General features: G+C 41.5%; 1 protein-coding gene across 4 annotated transcripts in view; it reads left to right on the top strand.

Moving 5' to 3' along the window:
- Positions 1–22,981, top strand: part of kiaa1549la (KIAA1549-like a) — a 258,786-nt gene that overhangs the window by 124,612 nt on the left and 111,193 nt on the right. For all 4 annotated transcript variants that reach the window (XM_072592550.1, XM_072592549.1, XM_072592552.1 and 1 more), the window contains 2 exons: positions 593–723; positions 12,666–12,834. In XM_072592550.1, coding sequence (XP_072448651.1) covers positions 593–723; positions 12,666–12,834 — 300 coding nt within the window. The remainder of the gene's footprint in view (positions 1–592; positions 724–12,665; positions 12,835–22,981) is intronic.

Genomic DNA, 22,981 nt, shown 5'->3' with positions numbered 1-22,981 from the left:
CAGTCCACACCAACCCTCCGAAGAGTAACCCACCTAGACCCATTTCCCTCTGACTAACGCACCTAACACTATGGGCAATTTTGCATGGCCAATTCTCCTTTGGACTGTGGGAGGAAACTGGAGCACCCATAGGAAACCCACGCAGGCACAGGGAGAATGTGCAAACTCCACACAGTCACCCGAGGTTGGAATCAAACCTGGGAACCTGGTGCTGTGAGGCAGCAGTGCTAACCACTGAGCCACTGAGTACACCCTTAGTTCTGGCACTCCAACAGTGCAGCACTCCCTCGATATAATAGGCCTTTTTATTGGCATTTCGATTTTGCAGTTAAGTGAAATCTCAGTTTGCTCATTGACTTTGGATCATCCAAGATTTTTTAGTAATTTTATTTTTGCAATGGAAACAGTAAAGGGTCAACATTGAGCATTTTACTGTAGTTGAAGAAGATTGGAATAGGCACTATCTGTTTATTTAATCTTCCCTACCCAGGCTGTGAAAGAATTGGAGATGGTCCAGGATTTAACAAGACTTGTCATCTGAAGGAAATTCTTGTGCATGCTATTAAAGCTCTCTCTCTTGTTTCTGACCCAGTGCTGCAGTTTGTGAGTACAACAGACATTGTGAAATTCTGCAGTTTTGTTCAGACCATGGAGACAAGACTACGGAGAGCATTCGAGGAGGCTGCATCTCGAGCCAATTTGAAAAGTTACTTCACTGTTCAGGTAATAGCTTTCTTTCAGGGGAAGGTCTTATCATAGAATCCCTACAGTGTGGAAACAGGCCATTTGGCCCAACAAGTCCAAACTGACCCTCCGAAGAATATCCCACCCAGACCCATTCCCCTACCCCATTACTTTACATTACCCCTGACTAATGCATCTGACCTACATACCCTTGAACACTATGGACAAGTTAGCATGACCAATTTACCTAACTCGCACATATTGGGGCTGCGGAAGGAAACTGGAGCACCCAGAGGAAACCCACCCAGACATGGGGAGAATGTGGAAAGTCCAGACAAACAGTTGCCCAGGGGTGGAATTGAACCCAGGTCCCTGGTGCTGTGGGGCAGCAGTGGTAACCACTGGGCCGCCCCATTATCTTCCCTTCATGTGAGTGAGCACATCAGACCAAACAACACTTGTGAAATAAAGCAATATTAAGTCATGGCTGTGGGCATGTTCGCCATGCTGGGAAGTTGATTTGCAGACATTTTGTCCCCTGTCTAGGTGACACCTTCAATGCTTTGGAGCATCCTGTCAAGCGCTACTGTACTGTGTCTTCTGGAATTTATTTGGTTCTGTTTCAGCTGCTTCCGGTAGCCGGTTCCGGTTGTTCGTTGTAATGGCCGGTATGTTGGGTCTGGGTCAATGTGCTTGTTGATGGAGTCCGTGGATGAGTGCCATGCTTCGAGACATTCACTGGCTGTCCTCTGTTTAGCTTGTCCTATGATCATTGTGTTGTCCCAGTTGAATTTGTGGAACTTCTCATCTGTGTGTGTGTGGCTACTAGGGACAGCTGGTCATAGCATTTAGTGGCTAGTTGGTGCTCATGGATGTGGAGTTGCCCTATATAGTTTTCCATGTAGTCTTTACATGGAATCTTGTAAATTATGTTAGTCTCGCACGTGATTGGTTTCGGATCTTTTCTCCTGGTAAGGTGTTGTCTGAGCGTGCCTGTCATGAAACCCAGCTGTCAGAGAAGTCTTGCTGTCAATTCAGAGATTTTTTTTATGTAAGGTAGCATGGTTACTGAGTTAGGTTGAGACATGTCCTCATCACATTGTTTGTCTGTTAGGCATCTGTGGATAAAGTTTTACGGATATCCGTTCTTGGTGAAGACTCTGTAGAGGTGTTCTTCTTCCCTTCATAGGTCCGGAGTGTTGCAGTGTATTGTGACCCTTTTGAACAGGATCCTAATGCAGCTTCTCTTGTGTGTGTTTGTTGGTTGCTGTTGTAATTGAGCACCTGATCAGAGTGTGTGTCTTTCCTGTACTCGTTTGTCATGCATTCACCATTCTGTGTTCTTTGTAACATCACATCCAGGAATGGGAGTTGATTGTTGGTTTCCTCCTCTCTCGTAAATGTGATTCCTGTGAGTATGGTGTTGAAGATCTGCTGTGTGTACTCAATTTCTGTTCTCTTAATGTTGACAAAACTGTCATCTACGTATCTCATCCAGAGTTTGGTTTGGATCTGTGGTCGGGCTGTTTGTTCCAATCTTTGCATCACTGCTTCTGCTATGAGCCCAGAGATGGGTGAGCCCAAAGCTGTTCCATTGATCTGTTCATATAGTTGGCTGAATGTGAAGTGTATCGTCAAGCACAGGTCTAGTAATTTGAGTATGGAGTCCTTCTTGTTAAGTTCCCCACCGTGTCGTCTGTGCTGCCTGTCCAGGAGGTTGGCTATTGATTCTCTGGCTAGAGTTTTGTCAGTTGAAGTAAACAGTGCCGTAACATCAAGTGAGACCACTGCTTCGTCCTTGTCTATGTTTATGTTCTTGATGTTGTCTAGGAATTCCTGTGATGATTGTGTGGAGTGTTTGGATCTGCTGATCAAACTCTAGCCATAGACACAATAGCCATCCTCCTGGACAGGCAGAACAGACAGCACAATGGGAACTTAACAACAAGGACTCCATACTCTAACTACTAGATCTGTGCTTGACGACACACTTCACATTCAACAACCAAATATAGGAACAGGTCAATGGAACACCTTTGGGTTCACCCATCTCTGGGCTCATAGCAGAAGCAGTGATGCAAAGACTGGAACAAACAGCTCTACCACAAATCCAGTCCAGACTCTGGAACTGATATATAGAGGACACTTTTGTTATTATTAAGAGAACAGAAACTGAGAACACATACTAGATCATCAACACCATGCTCACAGGGATCAGAGTTACGAGAGAGGAGGAAACCAACAATGAACTCTCACTCCTGGATGTGATGGTACAAAGAACTCAGAGTGGTGAATGCACTACAAACATGTACAGGAAAGCCACACACTCTGACCAGGTCCTGAATTACAACAGCAACCACCCAAACGCACACAAGAGAAGCTGCATTCGGACCCTGTTCAAAAGGGCCACAACACACTGCAGCACTCCAGACCTATGAAGGGAAGAAAAACACCTCTACAGAGTCTTCACCAAGAATGGATATCCCTGCAACTTCATCCGCAAATGCCTAACAGACACACAATGCAACGAGGACGTGCCACGACCTAACCCACTAGCCACGCTGCCTTCTATAAAAAATGTCTCAGAACTTACAGCCAGACTTCCCTACCCACTGGGTTTCATGACAGCCCCTAAACCAACAGCCATGCTCAGACAAGAACTCACCAGGACAAAAGACCCTGTACCTGTCATGTGCAAGACTAACGTAATTTACAAAATTCCATGCAAAGACTGCTCAAAACACTATATAGGATGAACAGGCAGACAACTAACGATCCGCATCCACGAACACCAACTAGCCACTAAACTCCACGACCAGCTTTCCCTTGTAGCCATGCACACAGATGACAGGGACCTCAAATTCAACTGGGACAACACAACAATCATAGGGCAAGCTAAACAGAGGACAACCAGAGAATTTCTAGAAGCATATGGCACTCATCCACAGACTCTATCAACAAACACATTGACCTGGACCCAATAGATCGACCAGTACAACGAACAACCGGAAGTAGCAGAAACAGAACCAAATAAAATCCAGAAGTCATGGTATAGTAGCGCTTCACAGGAGGCTGCAAAGCACTGAAGATATCACCTAGTCTGCAACTCAACTTCCCAGCTTGGCGAACATACCCACAACCACGATAACGGGCACCTGAGCTACAAATCTTTACACAAACCTTGAACATTTAAGTCAAGTACTTGTGGCATTTTGTTTCAGAGGTGTGAAATACGGTGATTTATGTTATATAGTCCAGTGTTAAAATTATATCGCCCCAGGATTGTAATTATTGAGTGTGCTACCTAGTTACCTAGTATCTCACCTGATAATTGTACAGGCTTTCCCTAGGTTTCAAACGCCCGTACTTACGAACCGATGTCCGTAAAGCCTATTATTTTAAAATATAGAGTTATGTACAATTTTTCATACTAATGAACTGGCAGACTACTTTGCTCGACGCACAAACAGGGATGGCAAAGTTAGAGGAGCAAGATCCTAATGCAGAGAGGTTCACCAAAGTTTACTGGATAGTTACCGATGGCCTCAGCTACTACAAGGCCATTTACAATGAGAAAGAGAAAAGCTCTGTCATGCCACCTTTTGATGTTTATTTTAAGAAATTGACTTCAGAGGTAAACCCCCATTCTCCAGCAGCAGAATCAGACCCTAACTCTCCAACACCAGGCCCATCCTCTCCAACACCAGGATTATCATCCAATTAATAAAGTCATCTTAATTATTAATTAAGGCCCCTTCTGATATGCAAGACATCAATTAAATTGAGAGTAATCATTATCCTTTCTTTTCTATCTGTTTTAGTTAAAATATATACTATATACTAAGACAAACATTTGACTAATTGACTCTCGATGTGAACCATACATAACTGTTCTGACTTACGTACAAATTCAACGTATGAACAGCTTTAAAAACGGAGCTCGTTTATAACTCGGGGACTTCCTATACAGCAAATTTGTAACTAGTCATGATGCACAGAATGCATCTTCTGAGCCTCATTGTCTGTGTTCTGTGTGTGGACGTATTACGTATCCATAACTTGTTTTAAAGGACTTCTTGCAGAGTCGATTCAAACTTCCCATAATTATATACACCCTCTATGTGTTGGTTTCTGTTGGGCTCTGCTTCTCTTCCTCTTAGCTTTTTTTTCCCCTTTTCCCATCTCTCAATCTCAATGATGGTCTTCATCTCTGACTTACTTTGTTTCTCTGCCTATCTTTATTTCTGTCTCTCTTCATGTGTACCTGTCTCTGCCCTCTGATTTAAGTTTTGTCCCTCTGCTGTCTGCATCACTGGCCATCTCTTTAACTACATATATGTTTCTGTCTCTCTTTTTTTCTTCATTGTTTTCTCTGTTTCTTTAATGTTCCTTTTAGGTATCTCTCACTCTCTCACTCTTTCTACATCGTTGTCTCTCTTGATTTCTGTCTTTTTATTATTCTGTGTGTCTTTGTTTCTCTGTCCATCTCTCTATGCTCTCTTTCTGTTCTTATGTTCTCAGTCTTTGTCCCTCTCTGATTCATTCTTTATTTCTTTCTCTGTGTCTTTCACTGTTTCGTTATCTCTGTCTACTCCTCTCTCTCTCTCAATCTTTCAATGTCCCCTCTCATTTTTCTCTGTCTTTTTTAAAATTCCCTTGTAGGATGTGAATGTTACTGGCTGACTAGCATTTATTGTTTGTCCCTAATTGCCCTTGAGAAGGTGGTGATGAGCTGCCATCTTGAACCACTGCAGTCTCCCTCTTTCTTTTCTCTCTTTCCACATGCTCTTCCCCTTTTCTGTTCCCTTCTTCTGTCTCTTTTTTACTCTCTGCAGCAGATTATACATCATATAGATTGCAGATTTGCCTACAGAATAAGCAAACATCCATTTATCATTTGTCTCAGCAAAGTGCCTCAAGCCTCTGCTACCTGAAGTTATCCTAATTGTGACCAATTTTCTAGCTGCGATTTCTCTTATGTTGCTCTTACTCAGTGTCACCTACACTCTCTGAAACCCAGAATTGTGCCATTATTTTGTACTTAAGCATTGACTTGAATAGCTGCCCTCCCACAAAACAAGCTGTAGCAACAATGGGGTACATTCGTCATGTTAAAAATTGAAGGTGTTTAATCAGTTTTTTAAAAGACCACAAAGACATGAAAATTGAATTCAATGGATGACTGGGAACATTTTAAAATTCATCTCCTGCTTTCCTTAAATTTTATGTATACACAGAGTATAAAGACTTGAATGTTGCTCAGAGAAATCCATCAGCAAGCCATTCTGGAGTTGACAATTGGCCTTTTTTGTGCTACATGGCATGTATAATTGAGAAAACTAAGGTGTCCTGTACAATAAGCTCTTTCCTAACTTGTATTGAAATCTCGCAGTGTGTGGGTTTACCAATCAAGACATAACCTGCAGGCTGCAACATTTCAGTTTGATCCTATCTGATCTTCAATAAAAGGATCAACCAAAGTGAGTTTGGCTAACATAGATGATCCTTATGTTATGGACCCTACCAAACCCCCTCAAAACATATTAAGAAGATAGCCTTGGCCCTAAATTTTTCTTACTTTAAAGGTAAGTGTAAGGCATTGCATACTACTCAACTTTAAGAAAACACACTTTATTTTTACACACCAGTTAAAATACAGACAAAAATAAGAATTGGCTTAACTGTAACTCTTATCAAAATGCTTAACAAAATAATGTATATGTTAACTACTACTAACTAACTTTTCCAATTTAGTAACATCCCATAAACACACCTTTAGCAAAGGCAAATTCAGTAAAGTTATCTCACGTGCAATTATAACAGCCTGAGGAAAACCCCAGCTTTCAGCTGTAACAGAGAGAGGAATGAGCCCTTCCACGTCCAGTTTCAAGAGTCCAGCAACTGCTTAAAGCTAAAACTAAAATCCTGGTTCTGTGGGTGCTTGACCCCACCCATTCAGGCTGCTTCTATTGTTTTAACATAAAAGCCCAAGGCCTCACAAGCTGTTTACTTTATCGGCTTTGAGCAGCTCAGTGCCTCTGTCTCAACCATTCTTCATAAAAAAAAGTAACCAGGACAAATATACCTCTTAAATCCCATTGTATTACCAAACTTAGAAGCATAGGAAGTTGAAGCAAAACTGGCCTCCTTGTCTCAAAATTTGTTTCATGAATGTCTAAGACTCATGTGTATGATTGGTGAATTTTTATGACCATTAAAGCAATAGAGATTGATGATGTACTAAAGTACCCTTGGCCCCAGCTCTTAATATTGATTTGAAATGGAGCTCTTTGGATTGTTCCCATAGTCTGATCCCACATTTATCCTTCAATTAGATTACCTGTTTATTTAGCACACTTCTGTTTGTGGGATTTTGCTATTCAAAAATTGGCTGCTGCATATCCTCCCTTACAATAATGAATGCACATCTAAAGTACTTAATTAGCTACAAATTACTTTGAGATGTCCTGAAGTCCTGTGAATGGCATGATGTAACATTAAGTCTTTCTTTCTTCCATGCAAGTGACCTGTGCTTCCGAATGTGGCTGGGCAATGACTGGAACATATGAGCCAGAATGCAAGTCTCATTAAATATCTCAATAGCAGGAAGGTGAGGAATAGATGCTGCAGTGGAGGTTGTTGAAGGATGGAGAATAGTTCAAACCCAGAATGATCCTCTTATTTAAACATCCTACCTCCCCCTATGTGTCTTTGACCGATTCTTACATTTCAGACATTCTAGCTCCTGGAAAGTTAAGGATATCAAGCATTTGGGAACATGGGCAACAACAATTTACCTCTTAAGTCACAAAGTATTTTCAAGGATAGAATATATCTGTTCCTATTTACTCAATGCATTTTCTTACCTTAGAGTCATTGTCCTGATTAATTGATTCCAGCAGCGAGATTTTGCTGTGAGTTTTCTTATAGGTTATTTATTATTATGTAATTATCCTGGTTTATTAAAACACGTTGGGGCAGATTTTAGACTGATCAGACAGTCGTTATTCCAGTGTGGATAGGATTGTGTGTGGGCACCCTGCCAAATCACCATTATAGCACATTCTGAAGGGATTGTCCAAGGAACTTGGGGCAGCACAGTGGCTTAGTGGTTAGCACTGCTGCCTCACAGCGCCAGGGACCCAGGTTCGATTCCTGCCTGTCTCTGTGGAGTTTGCACATTCTCCCCATGTCTGCATGGGTTCCCTCTGGGTGCTCTGGTTTCGTCCCACAATCCAAAGATGTGTAGGTTAGGTGAATTGGTCAAACTAAATTGCCTATGGGGGGAATATGGGGAATGCGTGGAAGGGTCAGTATGGACTTGTTGGGCCAAAGCGCCTGTTTCCATACTGTAGGGAATCTAATCTAATCTAAACTTGGCAATTCCCCAACGTCTGTAACACCCTGAAAGTCTCCATTCAGATAGTTCTCATGAAATTAAACAAAATAATTGCTCTGGAAAGTTAGGCTGTTAAAAATGTACATTAAACTGGTCCTATCCTTACCTCATACACACTCCTAGCCACAGCTTTCTTCAAATCTATTATACTCCTGGGACCTGACTTTTCCCATACTGATCCTTCTCCAACAGCCCTACCTACCCTGCCACACCCTGATCTGGCACACCATCCCAGGACCTGAACCTCTCCTCCCCTGCCCAAATATTGTTCTCGGAGCTGACTATCTCCACCAGTCTGCCTCGTTGCCACCACTGCTGGCCCCAAACTGAACCAAACACTCTCTCCTTAGCCTGGTTGGTCAGTGATTCTGTGAGTCCCCTTATGGAAGAAGCAGCGCAGGTGACTTGCTGGATCTCCTACTGGCTGGTGTGAACTCCAATATCCCAACACAGTTCCTTCCTTTTTCCTTCGCTTTGTGTGCGTGTTTGCCCATGAACCCTTCACTAACTCCTCCACTTCCTTCCTTTCTCACCATTATTACTGCTTTGATCTTCCCTCGGACTAATGACAGGTTCCCTCTGTTCTTCTCTTCGCTTTCTCCAAAGCTTCCATTTATTGAATCTTGATCCAGCTGAATGGCATTGTCAGGCCATTTCTATCAACAATGTGGTTGTGGGACTAGAGACACCTTTATACTGGGTCTGATTGGGTAGGAAGACAGGATTCCTGATTCCGAAAGGACATTTGTGAGAACAATTTCTGGTCATTCATACCAGATTTATTATGAAAATTTTCAGATTGGATTCCATTTCTCAAATTACTCATACTGAGGATTTAATCTGCAAGCTCTTTATTTTTGAGTCCAGACTTTTGATTAGTGCTCAATTAGATAACCATCACACCATCATACTTTGTCTGGAGGGAAGCTACAGTTTGCAGTCATAATGTTTGAAATGTTCGGTGTAAAATTCTATATTTGGGACATTAACACTCTTTGCAACTATAATGTCACTGAACAAAATTAAAACTCGTTGGTTATTCTTGACTTATTTTTGTGGCTTTATTATAATAGCCTTATTCCGAATAAAATGTCAGGTTTGACGCTCCGATTCACATTTTACAATGTAAAGCAGTCTGTGATTACTGTATTAAGTTCATATTTGGTCTCTTCTGCCTTTGTGGTAGGCTTTCCCTATCCATTTAATGTTCTGAATGATTGAAATCACCATGACAACAGTGGATATTCAGAGTGGCCTCCTGTATACATGTAATCAATTCTCCATCGATCTATTCGTTTTATATCTGGGGATTTGTAATTTTCCTGTTACTAATTTACTATTTTTGCCTGCTCAGGCGAGTGCTAATATTTTGTAAAATTTTATCTTCCATCTGTGGTGCAACTGCATTGTCCCTATCTCTGTACCAGATGGCCTGGCTTCTTGGACCACATAATCCAAGGGTGTGTGATAACATTTCTGAATAGGTCAATTTTTTAAAATAAAAAAATAGCAATTTAAAAAAAAAACTTTTTTGCTAGGACCTTTAATGACACAGCGGTAGTGTCCCTACCCCTGGATTGGGAGGCCCGGGTTCAAGTCCCACTTGCTCTAGAGGTGTGTAATAACATCTCCGAACAGGTCGATTAGAAAAATAGTTTATCTTCCAGCTACATATTAAATCTGTCATTGACTAACATTTTATACTTACTAATACAAGATCCGATGGGTCCCACTAGAATGATCTCCTAATTACATCGTTTGCTGAATCACCCATTCAAATCTCTCTTATTCCATTCTGCAGCATTTTGTGCTTCATTGGTTGTAAGTGACACTGGATTTGTTATTCTAATTTCAGCTCAGGTCTGATTTTTATATCCGGTCAGGAGCCCAAAGCCCAGATGAGTTCCAGATCCCAACTAATGCAACGTTACTTTGAAATGTTAATGGCCTAATTTTGCAGGAGGTGAGCTTGACACCTCATTGATGGTGCTGAATGTCACCAAGAGATGGGAGCTGCCAATCTGATGCCAGCAGCAAAAGCAGATGGTAACCATGTTTAATTCACTTATTGGCGAAAATGAGGACTGCTGATGCTGGAGGTCAGAGTCAAGATTAGAGTGGTGTTGGAAAAGCACAGCAGGTCAGGCAGCATCCAAGGAGTAGGAAAATAACTCATAGCATCTCTGATTATGCCCAGAGGGCAGTTAAGAGTCAACCATATTTCTGTGAGTGGGTGTAGCATTATGTGTGGGCCAGGTCAGGTAAGGATGACAGATTTCCTTCCCTAAAGGACATTAGTGAACCAGATTTTTCCTGACATTGGTTTCATGGTCATCGTTACACTCTTGATTCCAGATTTTCATGAAATTACATTCCACCATCTGCTATGGCACAATTTGAGCCCAGGTCCCCAGAACATTGGGTGAGTTTCTGGATTAATAGTCTAGGAAGACCATTAGGCCATTGCCTCCCCATTTAGTGGTGGCAAATAGAGCAGCTTCTTGCAAGGTTAATAGTTTTAGGTAAAGGAAGGTAGCCACTCAGACAAAATAAATGTATGGTGCTAGACCCCGCTGGAGATGCAACATGAAGTGATATATTTCATCCATTTAAAATGAACTATTAGTTCTTGACACAATGAACCCAGCAGCTGGTAACATTCACTAGACTCACCTTTAAGAGTCGGGTCCTCAACCTCAAAGGCTTGTTTAGAAGCATCAGAGAACTTAATAAAGCAGTATTTGGAGGCACACAATACTCTTCCCATCCTGCATTTGAAAATCGCAGTGCATGCTGGAAGCACTGAAATCCAGAGATAACTCGGGTACTCGTTTTTAAATTGCATCCACACCCAAGCCTGCTCTTGTCAGCAAATGGAAATCCAGTTTCCAGTAGGTTTTATCGTTCACCCACTTTCCTATCTTAATTGTGAACATTAAAAGGGGATTTTGGAAGCATTATCTTAAGGGGCTCTGTTAGTGTAAATAAGGAGAAATTGTTTTCAGTGGCAGTAGGGCCAGAGGTGGGGAAGATACAAATATGTTTTTCATGCACCAAGTTTTTATGATGTCAATAGAAAATAGACAATAGGTGCAGGAGTAGGCCATTCTGCCCTTCGTGTCTGCCTGAAAATATCAATTGTAACTTTCAAATTGGAAATATAATTGAAGGGGGGAAAGCTTGAAGGCCAACAGGGAGACAATGGAGGAGTGGAATTAATCGAACAACTCTTTCAACGAGACACCGTGTCTAAATGGCTTATTTCTGTGCCATATCGTTGTTCAAATTCTGTATCAGAATGTTAAGATTAAAATGTACAAGCCAGGACAAATGTTCTTGCTTATCCTTCCTAATTTGAAATTTTATAACTTAATGTCCCTTATATAATGTGGGCGGCACGGTGGCACAGTGGTTAGCACTGCTGCCTCACAGCGCCAGAGATCCGGGTTCAATTCCCGCCTCAGGCGACTGACTGTGTGGAGTTTGCACGTTCTCCCTGTGTCTGCGTGGGTTTCCTCCAGGTGCTCCGGTTTCCTCCCACAGTCCAAAGATGTGCAGGTCAGGTGAATTGGCCATGCTAAATTGCCCGTAGTGTTAGGTAAGGGGTAAATGTAGGGGTATGGGTGGATTGCGCTTCGGCGGGGCGGTGTGGACTTGTTGGGCCGAAGGGCCTGTTTCCACACTGTAAGTAATCTAATCTAATCTATAAATTAATGGATCATTCAGTTTTGTAAAGATAGAGCTTTGTTAGAAATTTGATGAATAAAATTAGATCTAATTTCTGAGCTTATCCAGGTCTATGAGTGACCCATTAACCCATAAGAGACAAGCAGTGCATTGCAAAGTCCTTTCCAGAGGCCAGCAGATTTCTAATGAGCTCCTGTTATGTTTGGCTTTCTGGATTGTCGGGGTACCCGAGTTTCTTTTGTCACATTCATGTTTCATTTAGTATTTTCAACTGCATCTTTCTTGTACATTTTTTGCAGTGTGTAGATTGCACATTGTAAACCATGCAATTTGTGCATACTTTAACCAATTGTAAAGGATAAATCTAGATTAAAGGGTAATTTTTTTTCAAAGGAAGAAGACAGTTAGAAAGGATGCTTCATGAAAGGCATGTCTTGCTTCAAGGATTTTTTAAAGTGTAGCATCATTTAAATGGTTTAATACTTAAATAGTTCATGCCATTTTAATGGGGCTGTACTATTAAGGACAATTATAGCATCACAATTTTTTTTTCATTTAGGGGATTTATGCCGTATCCAGGTTATGAACTGAAAGTGTTTGTTTTGTTCAAGGGTTTGTGCTGTTTAAAGATGAACATTTTTAAAAGAGTTATATCATTTAAAGGACTTTGGTAAAATGAATGCAGAATGGATGCAAAGAGGATTGTGTTGTTTCAAAAGTTTGTTTTTATTTATGTATTGCTGTTGTTTTAAAGGGTTTGGCTTGAAGGATGTGTATTATTTCAAAGATGCGCATTAAAGGTTAAATATTGTTAAAGTATAAGTGCAAGCAGGAGCTTTATATTTTGGAGGAGATGAAGCATCTCAATGCTACATGCATGTTGTTTTCCCTTTAGATTTTGAACACGTCTGTTGCTGATGGCTCTACAGCTGTCACGATGGTGTATGCGGTGAGAAATGAAAGTACGCTTCTCAATGGCACAACATCCAGCAGTCTTTTGCATCACTTGACAGCTGCTGAGCTTGGATACTACCTGGCTTACCCACCTCTGATCCTTGCTGAACGTAAGTAGTCTCTATCATGTCTCATTTTGCTCTGTATTTGAAATACAGTGTAGAACACAGGACGATAAGAAAGAAGAGCAGCTGAATGATCCTTCTGGGAGAGAGGTGTAGTGGGGAGTCGAGGATGATAAATGACATGGAGGGGTGAGAAGTGATTTGATTTAATGTTGTTACACATATTGAGATGTGGTGAAAATTCTTGTTTTGCGGGCTAACCAGCCAAATCATACCTTTCATAAGTATATCAGAGTAATAGAACAAAATGCAAAATAAATTATTATAGCTACAGACAAGGTGTGGAAAAAGCTCAACTCTCAGAGAGGGTCTGTTCAGAAGTCTTATTTTCCAACTTTTCAACTTTATGCCTGGTGGAAGAGAGTATAACAAGGATGGGAGGGGTCTTTGATTACATTGGCTGCTTTCCCAAGGCAGAGGAAGTGTAGACTGAGTCAGTGGCTGATTTTTTGTGATGAAAGAGAGAGCCCTTGCGTTTGTGTAGTGTTATGGACTAGGCCAGATCCCCTCAAAACATTTCAAGAAGGTAGCCCAGACCCTAAACCTTCTAGTTGTTTTAAGCAGGTGTAAAGTGGATATTCCAGGAGTAATGTGGTTGGTCAAATCACTTGGTTTTAAATAAACCAGAATTTATTTGCACATGAGCACAAGAAAATCAAAATTAGAATAAGATAGCTTTGAAACCCAGCTGACATGAAAATGCAACTTAACAAAGTACTTTAAGACTGGCTGTAACATCCCATAGAACACCCCTTGGAAAAAAGGTAAATTCAAACATAGGTTCTCTGAGGAGAAGGTGAGGGAGGGGATCAGCAAAGAGCTGATTCTTTGGGTCCCCAGCTAAAAATTAACCCAAAACTAGAAAAAAACCCTGAACTGGAAGAACCGGCCACTCCTCTTTCATTGTGCAAGTGTTTTAAAAATAAAACTTAAAGGACTTTTCAAGTGGATATTTCCAAATATTGGAACCTCTGCCTTAATGACCCATCTCAGGGAAAAAAAACAGGGACGGAATAACTTTGTTAAAAGGGCAGCATCATCGCAGTAGTATTTGATACAAAGCCCAGGATGTCCCAGAATACTTAGGAACATACAGGTTAGGGGCAGGATCAGGATCATTTGTACACTGGAGCCTGCTCTGTCATACCATAATATCATGGCTAAGCTGGTGACTTCACATTCCTGCCTCCGCTGACAACCTTTCACCCATTTTTATATCAAAACTGGTACCTGTCTCTGCCTTATAAAGTATTCAAAGATCAAGAATCTCTCCTGCATTTACAGCCTGTATTGACATGTGTCTCATTGCATGATAACCCAACCTGTTTGACTGTACTATGAACATTCCTTCCTTGGCCATTAATTTCTGGTATGGTTCTTAAACCTGAAGTTTCTGGCTCAGAAGCAGGATGTTGTCCACTACGCGAAGAAGTAGTAACAGACTTTTAACCTAAAGTTTATGATTAATGTAAGTTGTTTTTTTCCACTGCTTCCTTATGATTTGTGCAATGGGTTTTGTCAAACAGGCCAAATAATACAATCCAGTGAGCTCTTGACTGTAGCGAGAAGGGGTTTCTAGTAACACTTGTAATAAAGTTCAGTTGATTTACTGAAGTAAGTGTGTGCTTGAAGTCAGTGGGAAATCAGATTAGAGTTTAGTAAGTCGCGGAGTGGTAATCGAGCTATTTCAAATGTTGGAAGAGTTTGATGGGGCAGGCATGGAGAAAGCATCCCATCTGGTAGGGGAATAGGGACTAAATAAACAAAACTGGAACCAGTTCATTTCGGAGAAAATCCAGGACTCGTTTTCAAATGAAGAGCAATAGAAATCTGGCACGCAGTCACCCCAAATGGCTGCAATTCCTCAGGATCGAAAGGACAGCTGTCTCATTAGTGTTCCCTTTGGCTTGTATCATTGACCCGTTCATTTAGTCTCTCTTGCTTGTTTGTTCCTTAATCTATCCTCCACATCTTCATTTGCTTAAACCTAATACATCTCCAATGATTCACAATTCTGATGAAAGATCATCAATCTGAAAGGCCAACTCTGTTACTCTCTCCACCAATTCTGCCAGGTCTGTTGTGTATTTCTAGCACTTTCCCTTCAATTTTCAGATTTCTAGCATCCATGATAATTCACTGCTGTATCAATGGATTTTCGTTGGAGAAAGTTATCAAGGGATATGGGGTTGAGATGAATGAATGGAGTTGAATGTAGAACTGGTTTAATTGAATAGCAGAGGCAGCTCCAGGGACTGAATGATAGACTATGTTTCTATAATTATTTCACTCTTCCTCTTCCTTTCTCTAACACTTTACCCAAACATAAAGTCAATTCATTAGCAACAAATACACCTAAATGACGGTTTCCAATCCATTTTCATTATTAATTTATATTTGAATGTATTTAAATGTAATTTAAGTACAAATCAGTACTAGAAATACCTGATAGTGTTGCAATGTTGGAACCCATGTGAATTGTTGAATACAAAACTAATAATATAAGAAGAAGCTTAAGAGATAAAGTGATAGTTTATCATAGTTATTAAGTTGATATTTAGAGTATTAGAGTCATAGAGATGTACAGCTCGGAAACAGACCTTTCAGTCCAACTTGTCCATACCAACCAGATATCCTAACCTAATATAGTCCCTTCTGCCATTACTTGGCCCATTTCCCTCGAAACCCTTCCTATTCATATACCTATCCAGATGTCTTTTAAATGCTCTAATGACCCTCTATGTGTGAAAAAGTTGCATGTTTTGCCCCTTTTATATCTTTCCTCTCTCACCCTAAGCCTATACCCTCTAGTTTGGACTCCTCACCCCAGGGAAACAACCTTGTCTATTTCTCCTATCCATGCCCCTCATGATTTTATAAACATTTATAAGGTCACCCCTCAACGTCCGATGCTCCAGGGAACACAGCCCCAGTCTATTCGGCCTCTCCCGACAGCTCAAATCCTCCAACCCTGGCAACATCGCTGTAAATCTTTTCTGAACCCTTTCAAGTTTCACAACATCTTTCCGATAGGAAGGAGACCAGAATTGCACACAGTATTCCAACAGTGGCCTAATCAATGTGCTGTACAGCCGCAACTCCTGTACTCCTGTACTCAATACTCTGACCAATAAAGAAAAGCATACCAAATGCCACCTTCACTATCCTATCTACCTGCAACACTACTTTCAAGGAACTATGTACCTGCACTGCAAGGTTTCTTTGTTCAACAACGCTCCCCAGGGCCTTACCATTAAGTGTATAAGTCCTGCCCTGATTTGCCTTTCCAAAATGCAGCACCTCACATTTATCTAAATTAAACTCCATCTGCCACTCCTCTGCATATTGGCCCATCTGATCAAAATCCCATTGTAATCTGTGGTAACATTCTTTACTGTCCACTACACCTCCAATTTTGGTGTCATCTGAAAACTTTCTAATTATGCCTCCGATGTTCACATCCAAATCATTATATAAATGATGAAAAGTAGAGGACCCAGCACCGATCTTGTGATACACCACTGGTTACAGGCCTCCAGTCTGAAAAACAATCCTCCACCACTACCCTCTGTCTTCTACCTTTGAGTCAGTCTGAATCCAAATGGCTAGTTCTTCCTGTATTCCATGAGATCTAACCTTGCACACCAGTGTCCCATGGGGAACCTTGTCGAACGCCTTACTGAAGTCCATATAGATCACACCTACTGCTCTGCCCTCATCAATCCCCTTTGTTACTTGTTCAAAAAACTCAATCAAGTTTGTGAAACATGATTGCCCACGCACAAAGCCATGTTGACCATCCCTAGCCAATCCTTGCCTTTCCAAATACATGTACATCCTGTCCCTCAGGATTCCCTCCAATAACTTGCCCACCACCGACATCAGGCTCACCAGTCTATAGTTCCCTGGTTTGTCCTTACTACCTTTGTTAAATAGTGGTACTATGTTAGCCAACCTCCAGTCTTCCGGCACCTCAACTGTGACTATCGATGATACAAATATCTCAGCAAGGGGTCCAGCAATCACTTCCCTAGCTTCCCACAGAGTTCGAGAGTACACCTGATCAGGTCCTAGGGATTTATCCACCTTTATGCGTTTCAAGACATCCAGCCCTTGCTTCTCTGTAATAAGGACATTTTTCAAGATGTCACCATCTATTTCCCCACATTCTATATTTTCCATGTCCTTTTCTACAATAAACACTGATACAAAATACCCATTTAGTATCTCCTGTGGCTCCACATGAAGGCTACCTTGCTAATCTTTCAGGGGCCCTATTCTCTCCCTGGTTACCCTTTTGTCCTTAACTTATTTTGTAAAACCCTCTTGGTTTCTCCTTACCCGTATTTGCCACAGCAATCAAATGTCCCCTTTTTGCCCTCCTGATTTCTCTCTTAAGTATACTCCTACTGCCTTTATACTCTTCTAAGGATTCACTTGATCTTTCAAGTAACACATGCTTCCTTCTTTGTCTTAACCAAACGCTCAATTTCTCTCGTCATCCAGCATTCCCTATACCTATCAGCCTTTCCTTTCACCTCAGTTGGAATATACTGTCTCTGGACTCTTGCTATCTCATTTTTGAAGGCTTCCCATTTTCCAGCCGTCTGTTTACCTGCAAACATCTGCCCCCAATTAGCTTTTGAAAGTTCTTGCCTAATACCGTCAAAATTGGCTTTCTTCCAATTTACAACTTCAGCTTTTAAGTCTGGTTGATCGTTTTCCATCATTATTTTAAAACTAATAGAATTATGGGCCCAGCCCCAAAGTGCTCCCCACTGACACCTCAGTCACTTGCCCTGCCTTATTTTCCAGAGTAGGTCAGGTTTTGCACCTTCTCTAGTAAGTATGTCCACATAATGAATTAGAACATTTCCTTGCACACACTTAACAAATTCCTCTCCATCTAAACCCTTAACACTATGGCAGTCCCAGTCTGTGTTTGGAAATTTTAAATCCCTGACCATAACCACCCTATTATTCTTACAGATAACTGAGATCTCCTTACAAATTTGTTTCTTAATTTCCCTCTATTAGGGTCTATACTGCAACCCCAGTAAGGTGATCATCCCTTTCTTATTTCTCAGTTCCACCCAACTAACTCCCTGGATGTATTTCCAGGAATATCCTCCCTAAGTACAGCAGTAATGCTGTCCCTTTTCAAAAACATCACTCCCCCTCCTCTCTTGCCTCCCTTTCTATCTTTCCTATCGCATTTGTATCCTGGAACTTTAAGATGCCAGTTCTGCCCATCCCTGAGCCATGTTTCTGTAATTGCTATGATATCCCAGTCCCATGTTCCTAACCATACCCTGAGTTCATCTGCCTTCCCTGTTAGGCCTCTTGCATTGAAATAAATGCAGTTTAATTTATCAATCTGACCTTATTCTCTGCTTTGTCCCTGACTGTTGGACTCACTTCTGTTCTCAACTGTACCAGTCTCAGATTGCTCTCTTTCCTCACTATTTCCCTGGGTCCCACTCCCCCCACCTTACTAGTTTAAATTCTCCCCAGCAGCTCTAGCAAATCTCCCTGCCAGTATATATTAGTCCCCTTCCAATTGAGCTGCTATCTATCCTCTTTGTACAGGTCACTTTTACCCCAGAAGAGATTCCATTGATCCAAAAATGTGTATCCTTCTCCCATACACCAGCTCCTCAGCCATGCATTCATCTGCTCTATCCACCTAATCCTACCCTCACTAGCTCATAGAACCGGAAGTAATCCAGATATTACTACTCTCAAGGACCTTTTAAAATTCCTGCCTAACTCTCTATATTCTCACTTCAGAATCTCCTCCGTTTCCCTTCCTATGTCGTTAATTCCAATGTGTACAATGACCTCCTGCTGGTCCCTCTCCCGTTTGAGAACATTCTGCATCCTTTCTGAGAGATCCTTGATCCTGGCACCAGGGAGGCACCAGACCATTCAGATGCTTCTCTGCTGGCTGCAGAAATGTTTGCCTGTGCCTCTGACAAGAGAGTTCCCTAACACAATTGAGCTCTTGGAACCCGATGTACCCCTCATTGCATTAGAGCCTGTCTTGATCCCAGAAACTTGGCTGTTCATTGTGCATTTCCCTGAGAGTCTATCACCTCCTACATTTTCCAAAAACAGCATACGTATTTGAAATGGCGATTGCCACAGAAGACTCCTGCACTACCTGCCCACTCCTCCTACCTTTCCTGGAGTTAACCCATCTATGTGACTCTATCTGTGGCTTTTCTCCCTTCCTATAACTGCTGTCCACTACACCCCCAAACTCCTGTAAGTTCCTTATTGCCTCTAACTGCTGCTCCAACCGATCAATGCAATCTGTTAGGATTTGCAATCAAAGACACTTCCTGCAAACATAATCATCAGTAACAGGAAAGCTCCCCCTAAACTCCCACATCCGGCAGGAACAGCACATCACTCTACTAACAACCATTTTTGCGCCTTAACAATCTACAGACCCAGAAAATAGTACAGTCCTCTTGCTCCGTAAAAACACTGCTCCAGGCTAACTTTATCCCTCTGTTTGATATTTTTAAATTTTAATCAAGAGACAGGTCTCAATAAAACTTAGAAACAAGAAAGGGAATTTCATGCACTGCAGGAGTTCCTTTTCTTACACTTTTCCTTATCAAGTAATATTTATAAAGGCTAAAACTTCTTGGAAATAGAGATACCTGAAGAGACAAAGGTGATTGATTTTATCCACCATTTTTAAGTTAAGGTTTCCATCCTTTGTAAAGACAAGATTTCTAATCCAGGTCAAAGTTTTATTGATAGGTCGAGGGGAATTTGTCTCACAGGATGAGATCATTCCGCTCATTATGTCTGATACAGCTGAAGAAGAGCTATCCAGACTCATCCCATTTCCCAACCCTTAGTCTGCACCTCTGAAGGCTGTGCTGCTTCATTTGCATAATCAAGTTTTTTAAAAATTAATTAATGGAACTGCTTCTAGCACACTTTGAGGGATTTAGTCCCAAACCCTGATATACTCTGGGAAGAAAAAAATTCACTCCCTCACACCATTCCAAAATGTTGGACTTCCATCTGTTCAATTATTGTTGTTAATTGTGCTAATGTCACAGCCGGAAAAGCAATAATCCATTATAGATGTTTTTCACACTTTGAATCCCGACCTTGCTTCACCGAGTCCATGATCTTTGACAAAAGGAGGGTAGAAGAGAGACAGACGTAGGGGAAGTATTCAGAGCTTCTGAACTGGAGCTGTTATGAACCTTGCCTGTACAACAAGGCTAAGTCTAGAGCATGAAGTAACTGAACAAATCTGTCCAATCACACACGACTTCAGTATTTGCAGGAGAGTCAAGGTGAATTAAATGAGATGGATGATGCAAGTCAACGTCAGCAGGACCAATGAAGCAATCATTGGAAACCAGACCAATATTATACACATAAGTAAGAGAGAATGTTAGATTCTAAGCTGTGAAATTTCCTCCCTTAATCTCTCTGAGTTTTGATCTTTCTTGACTTTTAAAATACTCTTTTAAAATTTACACCAAATACTAATCATGTGGTTATCTTTCCCAATATTTCCTTCTTGGATTTGAGGTCAGGTTTTCTTCTGAGTATGGACTCCTGTGAAGCATCAGTAGATGTTTTCCTAAGCTAAAGGTGTTGTCATGGGACAAGCCACATTTTCTTTTGTGCCTTCCTGACATGGAATCTGTTTGTAAATAAACTTTCTGGGTATGTGTCTCAGGAGCGGGCTGTGGAAAGCTCTTGATCTTCATTTTATGAGAACTCTTTTGGAGATGCCTGTTAAATTATTTATAGAAATTTGTGCTTGATCCATCCTGGCCCCATGGATCTTCCCACTGGAGTAGCTTCACATCTGGAAGCAATGCGAGCGCAACAGTCCATGGGTCAGGAGTCAACACTGTTTCTGAAAAGCAGTATTACCTCATGCCTTTTCTTTAGCTCAACACCTCGTTAATCTTGCTGTGAGGACAGGAAAAAAACACCTATGCCAGCAAAAGTGATCCAGCAGAGGACATTGAAGAACAACCATGCGCTTATATTGCAAAGTGAAATAGTCTGGAAGTTTGAAATCTTGAAGTAAAAAGAGAAGATACAACACTCTGTGGTTCAGCTGACATCTGTGGAGAGAAAGCGAATTAACACTTCAGGATGATCGGTTATTATTAGTGGCCACTTCCTGTTGTCCCAATTCCTTCTCCTGCTCACCAGCTGTAATGTCATTGCCACAAAATTATCCCTGATAAGAACAGCTCAGGCTTTGCCACCTTTCTGATTTCTGGGTGAACCACCACGCCAGCTCTCCCCATACACTAGATGCCCCAATGGTCAGCAGGAAATTGAGAAACAAATTTGGAAGGAGACTGCCGTTACCTGTGACAATGATAGACTTATGGTAGGGGCTTTTAGCTTTCCAAACATAGGCTGGGAATGTCATAGTGTTAAGAGCTTGGATGGAGAGGAATTTGTCAAGTGATTATAATGAGGCTTTCTGATTCAGTGTGTGGATTTACTGACCAGAGAAGGTGCAAAACCTGACCTATCCTTCAGAAATAAGGCCGGCAAGTGACTGAGGTGTCAGTGGGGGAGAACTTTGAGATTAGTGACCATAATTCGAGGTGTTTTAAAATAGTGATGGGAAAGAATAGACCGGATCCAAAATTTGAAATTTTGAAATGGAGAAAGACCAGTTTTGCTGGTGTTAGGCAAGAACTTTCAAAGGTTGATTGGGGGCTGGTAAAGGGTTCACTGGTAAAGGTTCACTGGTAAAGGGACGGTTAGAAAATGGGAAGCCTTCTAAAATGAGATGATGAGAGTCCAGAGACAGTTCCTGTTAGGGTGAAGTGCAAAGCTGGTAGGTATGGGGAATGCTGAAGTATTGAGAAATTGTGATTTTGGTTAAGAATAAGAAGGAAGCCTATAGGCAGCAGAGATCAAGTGAATCCATAGAAGAGTGTAAAGGCAGTAGGAGTATACTTAAGAGGGAAATCAGGAGGGCAAAAAGGGGACATGAGATAGCTTTGGCAAATATGGTTAAGGAGAATCCCACAAAATTCTACAAATACAGTAAGAACAAAAGGGTAATGAAGGAGAGAAAAGAGCCCCTTAAAAGATCAGCATGGCCACCCATGTGTGAAACCGCAGGCGATGGAAGAGGTACTAAACGAGTATCTTGCATCAATGTTTACTGTGAAGAAGTGATTTGGAGATGCTGGTATTGGACTGGGGGGGTACAAAGATAAAAATCACACAAAACCAATTTATAGTCCAACAGGTTTATTTGGGAGCACTAGCTTTTGGAGTGCTGATCCTTCATCACAAGGAGTATCAGAACCACCTGATAAAGGAGCAGCGCTTCAGAAACTAGTGCTTCCAAATAAACCTGTTGGACTACAACCTGGTGTTGTGTGATTTTTAACTCTTTACTGTGGAGGAGGATATGGACGAAAGAGAACATGGGGAAATAAATGGCGACCTCTTGAAAAATGTCCATATTACAGATGAGGTAGAGGTGGACGTCTTAAACTGCATAAAGACAGATAAATCCCCGGAACCTGATCAGGTCATAGAGTCATACAGATGTACAGCATGGAAACAGACTCTTCGGTCCAACTCGTCCATGCCAATCAGATATCCCAACTCAATCTAATCCCACCTGCCAACAGCTAGCCCATATCCCTCCAAACCCGTCCTATTCATACACCCATCCAGATGCCTTTAAAATGTTGCAATCGTACTAGCCTCCACCACTTCCTTTGGCAGCCCATTCCACAAACATACCACCCTCTGCATGAATACGTTGTCCCTTAGGTCACTTTTATATCTTTCCCCTTTTACCCTGAATCTATGCCCTCTAGTTCTGGACTCCACCAGCCCAGGGAAAAGACTTTTTTGTATTTAACCTATCCATGCCCCTCAAGATTTTATAAACCTCTATAAGGTCACCCCTCAGCCTCTTGATGCTCCAGGGAAAACAGCCCCAGCCTATTCAGCCTCTCCCTATAGCTCAAATCCTCCAACCTATTCCAACAGTGGCCTAACCAATGTCGTGTACAACCTCAACATGACCTACCAATTCCTGCACTCAATACGCTGATCAATAAAGGAAAGCAGACCAAATGCCTTCTTCACTATCATA

Source organism: Chiloscyllium punctatum, chromosome 22 (assembly GCF_047496795.1).
Source record: "Chiloscyllium punctatum isolate Juve2018m chromosome 22, sChiPun1.3, whole genome shotgun sequence".
Taxonomy (NCBI): domain Eukaryota; kingdom Metazoa; phylum Chordata; class Chondrichthyes; order Orectolobiformes; family Hemiscylliidae; genus Chiloscyllium; species Chiloscyllium punctatum.
This window is presented reverse-complemented; position numbering and strand designations above follow the sequence as displayed.